We start from the raw sequence: 10,724 nt of genomic DNA, 5'->3' as shown, positions 1-10,724 counted from the left end.
AACCGGGATGTGGGCTCTCAAGTTCGAGGAATCTTTGCTGGGAAAACTCAGTCTGTCAAATCCCTTCAGGAAACTGAGGCCATTCGCACTTGCATGACACTGCATTTATGTCACAGCATTCCCATGACCGTATCCACCTGACTCTCCCAGCTAGCTGGAATTATCTATTTTATTTCATAGAAGAAAATAAGACATAAAGTGGCGGAGCTAGGATCAAAACCAGGATTTTTCCAAAGCCAAGTCACAACCGTGGGAAGAGCTGCAGTAACCCAAGCACTATGCTAACTTGTATCTCAAACTAAAGAGTCAACAAGGAAAAGTCCCCCAATCCTCCTGAGCTGGTCTACCCTAAAATTTCTCCCTCAATCCAATCCCCAGTAAACACCCTGGGCAACGTTGGGCAAAAAAGCCTTTTATTTTCCACCACATTCCAGCTTTCCACTTTTTGTAACATCTCTTCCAACTCAGGACCAAGGCCCAAGAAGTTGATTCACACCTGGAGAAAAAGAAAATTAAAAAAGAGGGCAGGTCAGAGGGCCCTTAGGGGAAGCTCTGGGATGGCTGCAGAAACTGAGGAAGGAGCAGAGGAAGTTACAACTAGACACAGGCACAGGCACTTATCACGATTCAGGACCCCAGGATCTGCTGGGGCCAGAAGGCACTCCTTTCCCAGTCTGCTCAGATCTGAGCAAGGCTGAGCAGTTTCCACCGTTTCCTGTCCCAAGTAAGTGGTTGGAGCAGTCATGTCTAGCCCTAAGCAAAATAAGCAAAGTTGATCTTGAGCGTCTAGTTCCTCCGGCCAGAGGCCCTTCCCTGGGCCTGGGCTGTTTCCACTTCTCTCACAGTTAGTTCCTAGGGCACAGCAGCCAGCTGAAGCTAAGAACACCTTAAGAGCAGGGTGCACAATATATGACTCTCAAATTATATGAGACCTACCTGACAGGGTGAGAATTTTTTAGAGATATTTTTTTTCCTCAATGAGTTGACACACGAAATTGTTAGCCAATATGTCCCCCACCCACTGCTACCTTTGTAGGCTGTGTCTCTCCAAAGATCCTGTTAGCAGAATCAACTTTTTCTAAATGCAACAATGGCTAACGGAAAAGAGAAGGTGCATGTAAAGTGTTGGACACACAGCATATGCCTAGTAAATGGGCATCATCAATCAATTCTTTTGAGCTGTTCAAGATGAATTTTACAAAATCAGAATTTTGTAATTCTCAGTATCAGAATTTCAGGAAAAAAGCAAGACAAACATGATTCACATCCAGGATGCATCATCAAATTTGAACAACTCACCATTGTTGCCAAAAAGCCTGAATGTGAACTACAGCTATGGATGAATCTTAAAATCAGAATGTTTGCCAAAAGAAGTCAGTCATAAAAGAATATGTATGATTCCATCTATATAAAGTTCAAAAATAAGTAAAACCAAACCATATTATTTAGGAATGACTATCTCAGTTACAATTGCCATCCCCACTCCAACACCTACTCCCATAGGACTAGGGCAAAGAACCTTACCTGAGAACAAGACAGGAACTATGCCAGTGCCCTCAGAGCCGGGTTCTAGACCAGTGGGACTCCCGGCGGGGATGGAAGCACATAGCAGTGAGACAGCAGAGAAGGCCACAGAAGAGAAGCAGGAATGAGCCCAAAACCAGCAGCCTGGAGCCACACAGAGCCAGCTCCTCCTAGGGGTGGACATAGGGAGGGAAGGAGGAATGAATGAGAGAAAAAGAGAGTGGAGAATTTTCCCTTGGGAAGACATCTTACTCCCAAGGACTATAGAGAGAAGCCTCCATGGGGGAGAATGCTGTCCATATCCAGGAGGCAACTAAAGGGAAAATGTTATTTCTATACAAGCTAATTGTCTTGATGGTCTACAAACTGCTTTCTTGCCCAACCATTGAACTGAACCCCCATGATGACGCCATGAGCTAGGACAATTCACTATTACCCACATTTTAAAGATGTGCAAGCAGGAGCAGTTCTGGAAACCCGGATCATCTCTGCTTCCAAGCTCCCAGGTGATGCTCTTCACCAGGGTCTTTGCAAATGTGAGGGAAGAGCACGCAGCAGCCTCCTAACTGGTCTCCTCCACTCAGCCATTCTCTTGCACTCTGCACCAGTGACCCCCATGGCCTGAGTGTCGAGTTGTAGCATCTTAGCCTGGCACCACGGTGCCCTTGCATCAATCTTCACTCTTCCTCTAAGTAATTCCTAAGCCCCTCATCATGGAGTGTTCCCAAAGGCTGAATACTTTTCAATCTCTAGGCCTGTCCTTATGCTGGTCCCTTTTCCTGGACTGTATTTCTCCTCTCCTGAACCTCCTCTACTGCATTCTCTGCCCAAATCTTCCTCATTTTCCAAGGATGACAGGGCAGAACAAGGCTGGGACTTGGGAGTCAGAAGGCATAGGCTGCTATCCTGAAACTGCCACTTAATCAGTTGTGTGACCTTGGGCCATCACTCCCACCCACCCTCCCCATCTAAGTCTGTTTCCTCATCTGTAAAATGGGATAATAGTGGTCACCTCAAAAGAGTATTGTAAGATCAAATGAGATAATGAACCTGAAAGTACTCTGTACATTATAAACTACTGTATACAATTCCCTTTCTTAAATGCCACCTTCTCTGTGAAGCACTTTCCATAAATATTGGCTAGGGTTAATTGCTCCTTACTCTGTGTTTGAATAACACTTTGCTCACATCTCTATGACAGCAATTAGCCCATTCTGCCTCCTATTACAGAATCTGAATGCCTTTGAAGTGGAGATCAAATTTTATTGTATTTAAAGACAATAGTTAATAGTAATAGCTGTCATTTATCAAATCTCTATTATGTACAGGCAATGTACTGGGCACTTTACGTTCTCATTTACCCTTAATTGTTGGAATTAGGAGAGAGTACTGTGTTACAGATGAGGAAACTGAGGCTCAGAGAGGCTCAGATACTTGTTCAAGGTCACACGGCCTCGGAGGCAGGATTATAAAGCCTGTGCTTTATCTAGTAGGTAAAACTGCCTCCAGAAGCTTTCAAGATACAACATTTGGCTTGGCAGCCCATGAAACCCCAACAACCTGAGACTCTCACCGAGGTGAGCAGCTTGGTGAGTACAAGGCCTTCGTGGCTCCAGACCCTGACACACTCTTCAGCCATCCTAGGGCTCAGGGTGGCATTTCCTGCTCCCTCCTCCAAGCAGGATATGGGTGGCTGGCTGGAAGGCAGGATTCCTGGAGCAGCACTAAAATACAGGCAGGTTCCTGGTGTCCTTTCTGTGGTCACCCTGGCTGTAATGAGGACTAGCTCTCCTGCAGAAGACCCTATGAGAAGCACAGGAGAGGAGATGGAAGAAAATGAAGGGTGGGATGGGAGCGACCCATCTTCAGACTTCTATTCATTTCTAAGGCTTCCTAAAGTACCAGGTACCAGTACTCTATTCAATAAAGTACTCTATATACCATTATTTACATCATTGAGAAATGAAAATAACTGTGTACCAATATAAACAAAAATTAATTTAAGTTAGCTTACAATCAATAAAACAAGCATACCAATACTTGCAAAGTTGCAGTGAAACTGGGGCAGATACACACTGCTGATATCAGTTCGTATAAACTGGTTCACCCTTTTTAAGAGCAGTTTCCCACTAGGTACCAAAATCCATTAAAAGGTTCACACCTCCTTTCAAATTAGTGAGGAAAGGATGGCCTATTCAGTCAATGGCCTCGGGACAACTTCCATTTGGAAAAAAAAGAAGTTAGATGTATCTCACACTATAAAATAAAGTCCAGGTGTATTAAAGACCTATACAAATAAACCAAATAAAGCAAAACAAAAACCAAAGAAAATACAGAAGAATATTCTCTAATTTTAAAGTGGGGAAGGCCTTCCTAAAAAAGACATAAAACCTAAAAGCCTAAGTAAAAGGACATGAGCAATAAACTTAAACCTCATAAAAATTAAAGGCTTCTACACAATGAAAGATAAGTTAAAAAAACAGTTAACAGGGGCTGGCTCCGTGGCCGAGTGGTTAAGTTCGCACCCTCCGCTGCAGCGGCCCAGGGTTCGGATCCTGGGTGCAGACATGGCACCGCTCATCAGGCCACGTTGAGGTGGTGTCCCACACCTCACAACTAGAAGGACCTGCAACTAAGATATACAACTGTGTACAGGGGGGTTTGGGGAGATAAAGCAGGAAAAAAAAAAAAAGATTGGCAACAGTTGTTAGCCCGGGTGCCAATCTTTAAAAAAAAAAAGAAAAGAAAAACAGTTAACAGAGTGGTTGAAAATACTTATATTCAATTGGCAAAAAGGTTTACAATTCAGAATGTATAAGAATCTTTGAAAAATCAAGAAGATAAAGACAAATAACTTAAAAGAAACATAAGCAAAGGATAAGAACGGGAAATTCACAGAAGACATGAAAATGGCCAAAAACCCTCTAAGATGTTCACCCTCACAGGCAATCAGGAGAAAGTAAATTAAAACAATCAGGTATTCCTTTGCCCATTAAGTTGGTAAAAATAAAAAAGATTGATAATAATAAGAGTTGCTGAAGATGTGGGAAAATGGGCACTGTCAACTGGTGATATCTTTCAGAAGACAATTTGGTTGTATCTGTCACAATTTTAAACGGGTACAGAGAGGGACTGAGAAGATGCCCACCAAACTGGATTCTGCAGGGGAGGTAAAGAAGGATCTTTACATTTGCTTTGTATACTTCTGTGTGATCTGAATCCACAACGAAATGAATTTGTCTATTAAAGGAAGGGCCATACCTTTTGACTCAGTAATACTACTTGGAGAAACTAATCCTAAGGAAAGGATTCAAAAGAAAAATGCAAAGTATACCAAGATGTTTACTGTAATTTCATAACAAATACGAAACAATAGAGATGTTTAACAAAAGGGAAAATGTTAACAAATGATGGCCTAACCACTTAATGGATCACTTTACATCCATTAAAACAATAACGTCCAGATCATGCAGTAATACCAAAAAACACATATCATAAGTGAAAAAGGAGATCTACAAACCAGTATATACATCATAGTTACAGCTGAGAAATGTACAGGCAAAACTCTGTAGGAAAACTCCCCTTTCTTCTATGTTCCCCAGATCAAATCGGTCACCAAGTCTTGTCAATCCCTCACTTCTAACATCTCTCTCAAATTAGTCCCCTTCTTTCACAGCACTATCTTAGCTCAGTTTTTCTCATCATCTTTTTATTGCAACCACCTCCTAACTGGTTTTCCTGCATCTGGACACATTCCTCCCAGGCAGTCAGCCAACAGAGTGTGATCTTTTCAAAAGAACAACAACAATAACAAAATCCTACTCTTTTCCTGATTAAAATCTTTGAGTTTGCTCAATGTATTGGATAAAGTCCGACTACCTTGGCTTGACACACAACACCCTCCCTGGGATTCTGCTTGCTTCTTCAGGCCCATCTCCTGCCACTCATTCAACACTCTTCCCCTGCAGCAGTCAAACTGAGTTCCTTGAAGCTCCTAACCATGCCGTCATGATCCCCGTCTGCATGCCTTTGCATATGCTCTTCTCTCTGGCTGGAAGGGCACACTCCTAAACCTCCCTCAAGCCTCAGCTCAGGCACTGTATCCTTGGAAAAGCCTGTCGTCACCATCCCTGCTCAACAGACTTCTGAGTACTCCCCGTGTACCTTGTGTTCTACTTCACACACTGAAAGGTATTTACTTCTGTTCACATCTGTATTCTGGCCAGACTGTGAGCAACTTGAGGTGAGGGCCCATGACTTACAAATCTCTGCATTCCTCGTGCTTGGTACGTAGTAGGTGCTCAATAATTATTGCTTAGCTGATGCAATCATAGGTGATTATTTTTTATTTTTGTCCAAAATAATCTTTGATGATATTACTTTGTTTCTAACCATAAAATGAATAGGGCTTCTTTGCAGAAACAGAAACTGATAAGCTGATCCTAAAATCCATATGAAAATTCAAGAAGTCCAGAATGGCCAAAACAATCTTAAAAAGAAGACCAAGTTGGAGGACTCACATTTTCTGATTTCAAAACTTAATACAAAGCTACAGTAATCAAAACAGTGTCGTACTACATAAGGATAGACACACAGATCAATGAAATACAACTGAGAGTCCAGAAATAAACTCGTATGTCCATGGTCAATTGATTTTCAATAAGGGTGCCAAGATTATTCAATGTGGAAAGAATAGTCTTTTTAACAAAATGTACTAGCCACCAGCAAAACAGTCTCTTCAACAAAACTTGTTAACCACCTGCTAGAATGAAGTTGGACCCCATCCTCACACTATACACAAAAATTAACTCAAAATGGATCATAGACCTAAATGTAAGAACTAAAACTATAAAATACTTAGAAGAAAATATAGGATTAAATCTTAGTGACCTTGGGTTATGCAAAGTCTTCATAGATGTGACACTAAAAGCACAAGAAAACAAAATAAAAAATACGTAAATTGAACTCCATCAAAATTAAAAACTTTTTTCCTTCAAAGAATAACATCAACAAAGTGAAAAGACTACCCAGAGAATGGGAAAAAATATTTGAAAACCATACATCAGATAAGAGGCTTGTATCTAGAAAATATAAAGAACTCATACAACTCAAAAAAGACAAATTACCCAATTTTAAAAATAAGCAAAGACTCTAAACATACATTTCTCCAAAGAAGATATACAAATGGCCAATAAGCATGTGAAAAAAATGCTCAATATCATTAGGCATCAGGAAAATGCAAATCAGAACCACAGTGAGATACTACTTCACCCCGACTAGGACAGCCATAATAAAAAAACAGATAATCACAAGTGTTGATGAGGATGTGGAGAAACTGGACCTTCATACACTGCTGGTGGGACCATAAAATGGTACAGCCACTTTGGAAAACAATCTGGCAGCTCCTCAAAAGATTGAACATGGAGTTACAATATGATCCAGCAACTCCACTTGTAGGTATACACCCAAGAGAAATGAAAACATATGATCACACAAAAATTTGTACGCAAGTGTTCACAGCAGCATCATTCATAATAGCCAAAAAGTGGAAACAATCCAAATGTGAATTAACTGATGAATGGATAAATAAAATGTGGACTATTCATACAATGAATGCTATGTATCAATAAAAAGAAATGAAGTGGGGCTGGCCCCTGGCCGAGTGGTTAAGTTCACACACTCCGCAGCAGGTGGCCCAGTGTTTCGTTGGTTCAAATCCTGGGCGCGGACATGGCACTGCTCATCAAACCACGCTGAGGCAGCGTCCCGCATGCCACAACTAGAAGGACCCACAACAAAGAATATACAACTATGTACCGGGGGGCTTTGGGGAGAAAAAGGAAAAAAATAAAAATAAATAAATTAAAAAAAAAAGAAATGAAGTACTGATATGTGCTACAACATGGATGAACCTTGAAAACATTATGCTAATTGAAAGAAGCTAGTCACATAACACCACATATTATATGAAATGTCCAGAATAGGCAAATCTACAGAAAAAGATAGTAGATTGGTGATTGGCTAGGGCTGGGAGGTTAGGAGGAAAAAGGAAGTGACTTTTAATGGCTACAGGATTTCTTTCTGAGGTAATGAAAATGTTCTAAAATTGATCGTGGCGACGGTTGCACAGTTTTGTGACTATACAAAAAGCCATTTAACTGTACATTTTAAATGGGTGAATTTTATGGTATGTGATCTCAATAAAGGTTTTACATATCTTTTTAAAGAAAAAGAACAAGAAAAATTGTCCCAAGTCTGTATATATCAGACACATTCCTTTATTCTCATTCTTTGATCACACATGTACACTTGGACAAACAGAGACCTCCCCCTCAACACACACACATATGTGCAATTCACAGGAGAATCTTAGAATGATAGTGTAGGAAAAGACCTTAGAAGTCAGAGAATTCCACCTTTCTCTTCTCCCTCTTCATCTCCCCATTCTTTAGACAATGAACTTGAGGCCAAATCTCACACAGGAATTAATGGCACCCATTGACTCTCTCTCCTTCACTTATCATTTTCCCTGAAGATTCCATGCTCTTTGGGAATGGGTGATGTCTAATTTTTTCTGTACCCTCCATGGCACATAGAGCTGTGCTAAGCACGCAGCAGGCACTCACGACACTAGCTTAATTGAACAGAACATGCTTCTCTCATATCCTTGAGGAAAAAGAAGGTGCCTTTAAGAGGGGAAGGCCGTAGAAATAAAGAAGGATGAGAAAGACAATTAGGTCAAATCTAGCCCATTTCATCACACCTTCAAGGAGAGAATCAAAGAACCTCAGAGCTGGAAGGGGAGAGAGAAAACATTTATAGAGAACCTACACAGTGGGCCTCAGGTTCACTGTAAGTATCTAATCCTTATTACAGCAGAAGTGATCAAGGCCCAAGGATATGCCCAGGTCATCAGGTTAGTGAGGTCAGAGGCAGGGCCACCCTGAGTGTTCTAATGTCCAAACCCACGGTCCTCCTTGATCTCACCTTTCAATCCCATCTGACTACCAAGGACCGTGGCTTGGAAGGCCTGGGTTTTGTTCTTGTCTGGATCATCTCCGAAGTTCAAGGTGGTCAGCAAGCCCACGATATGAGACCCACGCCACTTCCCTGTGACTGTCTCATTCACGGGGCACAGGGTCACCTGGCCAAAAGATCTCAAGAAAGAGACCCAGTCCTGTGTGCAAAAGGAAGACGGGAGAAAGGTGAGAGGTTAGTAGCACAAGCAGGCCTGCGTGGGAAGGATGAAGAGGGTACTCACCTGAGGGATGTCAGGGCTACGCAGGCCAGTCCTGTGGGTGAGGAGGAAGCCACCAAGGCCCAGGCCAGAAAGGCCAAGCAGCAGCAGGATCAAAGTGGCACAGACCAGAGGTGGGTGATGGGCCAGACAGAGATGCAGGTTGTGTCCTGCCTGGCAGCTGCCCATGGGGAGCAGAGGGGTCTGGGCCTCCACGGAGAGCCTGCTGGAGGACAGGAAGGAAGAACTGGACAAGAGCCTACCATCAAGAAACCACTTACCCATTTTATTCAAAGGGAGGCTAAAACACCAAGAAGACAAGGGACTTCCTCAAAGCCACACAGCCAGTTAGTGGCAAAGCCAAGACAAGAATCCAAGGTTCCTGACTCCAAGTTTTCATCTCCCTGCTCTACTCAATAAATGTTTGCTGCATTTCATTTCTAAGTAATCAACGTAGAAGCAGAAGCAGAGCACGCTGCGCTCGCAAAAGGAACCGAAAAATGAGACTTCTCAAGGTGAGGAATTTAAGAAGCAGCTGTTCTGGGGTTAGGGTTTGGCTGAGAAAGGTTTCTAGCCAATAGCCCAGACAAAGGAAGTGTCCGACAGCACTCTGCTTTGGACCTGAACTGCTCAATTTGAATTCTCCTCTGGCACTCGTTGGCTATGTGAGAAAAATCAGTTAACCTTTGTGAGCTTAAGAATCTGTGAAATGGGAGTTATAATGACTACGTGTGGCAGATAAAGCAGTTTGCATAGTACTCGGCCTTGCAGGAACTCAACAAATGTTCATTTCTTCTCTATCTTTCTGTGTCATACTTATCTTCAAAACCAGGTGAGACAAGACAAAAATACTGTGGGGGAAACTGAGGCTCGGGGACTTTAACAGAAAAGTGATACAGCCAAGGTCTGAAACCCGCCTTCTGCTTCCAGGTGGAATGCATTCCCTCGCGAGAAGCCACAGCCTGATAAAAAGGAACTGGAAGGCGAGATAAACACATGGGGTGGGGAGAGAAGGAGGGCTCCAGGGAAATGCAGGCGTCACAAATGCTCAGCCTCTGGCCTGCCTCCCGTCCCGGCCCATCAGGAAAGGAGAAAAAAGCAAGAAGCAGAAGGGCAGAGCCTGAGGGTCAGCAGTTGCTGTAGCCCCTGGGCCTCCCCTCCCCCGCAAAGCCCCTGAGTTCCTCCAGGAACTCAACACCCGCATCATCCCTTCTCGGTCTAGGGGCGTCGAGTCCGCCCGCCGCTCGCTCTCACCGCTCGGAGCAGGGCGGAGGCCGGCGCCCCCCACAACGTCACGCGAGGAGCCGCGAAGGGGCGGGGTCCCTGCTCCCCCCCCCGACACACCCACCCCCGCGGCGGGGATTCGCATGCGCAGTGCCCACGCGGCGGCCGTCTTTCCTCTCCAAGTCAGGGTGGGGGCGTACCAAGAGGAAATCCAATAAAGGGGCCAAGGGGAAGAAATAACTCCGCGGGAGGAGAGTAAAAAGGAGAGAGGCAAGGGAGCTAATTCTAGAGACGTTGTTAGAATTGTAAACTCTCCCTCCAGAGAGACCGTGGGGGCATTTCAATGAGACTCTCGTCTCAGGCATTTTTCTGTTGCTCGTCCCCTACCCGCGCCAATCGCACAGCCCAGCCGCGCCCAGGTTCCGGGTAAGGATTTGGGGTCCGCCCGGGGGGCGGGGCTCCAGCCCTCGGACTTCGGCCTTCAGGGCTGGCTGTTGTGTTTAGGGTTCCTGTTGTCTGCGGAGCGGTAATGTTTAAGGTTTAAACCTCGTCCTTGGCACCTGGGTTTTAGCGACTCCTTAATGCATAGGATCTTACGGCTGCAAGGGTGCTCAATAGAGACCATCTCATTTTATTTCTGCCCATATTTTAGAGATGAGAAATTTTAGAGATGAGAACACGGAGGTCCATCTTACCTGAAGTAGCAGGACACGTGGAACTAGGAACCCTGGTTCCAGAT

The 10,724-nt window shown here is 43.8% G+C and overlaps 1 protein-coding gene across 5 annotated transcripts; it reads right to left on the bottom strand.

Moving 5' to 3' along the window:
• Positions 1–395: 395 nt before the first annotated feature.
• TMEM219 (transmembrane protein 219) lies at positions 396–10,393 on the bottom strand. 5 transcript variants are annotated; one of them, XM_014863929.3, is made up of 6 exons: positions 10,016–10,393; positions 8,786–8,984; positions 8,512–8,701; positions 3,098–3,327; positions 1,525–1,694; positions 396–496 (listed from the first exon to the last, which is right to left on the bottom strand). In XM_014863929.3, the coding sequence occupies exons 2-5, from the start codon at positions 8,948–8,950 to the stop codon at positions 1,557–1,559; spliced, it is 723 nt and encodes a 240-aa protein (XP_014719415.1). In that variant the 5' UTR covers positions 8,951–8,984; positions 10,016–10,393; the 3' UTR covers positions 396–496; positions 1,525–1,556. The 5 variants fall into 5 exon arrangements, with proteins under 5 accessions (XP_014719415.1, XP_014719418.1, XP_014719416.1 ...); XM_014863932.3 differs by having other exon boundaries at positions 10,110–10,186; XM_014863930.3 differs by having other exon boundaries at positions 8,786–8,987; positions 10,016–10,181.
• Between the last annotated feature and the right edge of the window lie 331 nt (positions 10,394–10,724).

This window comes from Equus asinus, chromosome 14, assembly GCF_041296235.1.
Source record: "Equus asinus isolate D_3611 breed Donkey chromosome 14, EquAss-T2T_v2, whole genome shotgun sequence".
Classification (NCBI taxonomy): Eukaryota; Metazoa; Chordata; class Mammalia; order Perissodactyla; family Equidae; genus Equus; species Equus asinus.
This window is presented reverse-complemented; position numbering and strand designations above follow the sequence as displayed.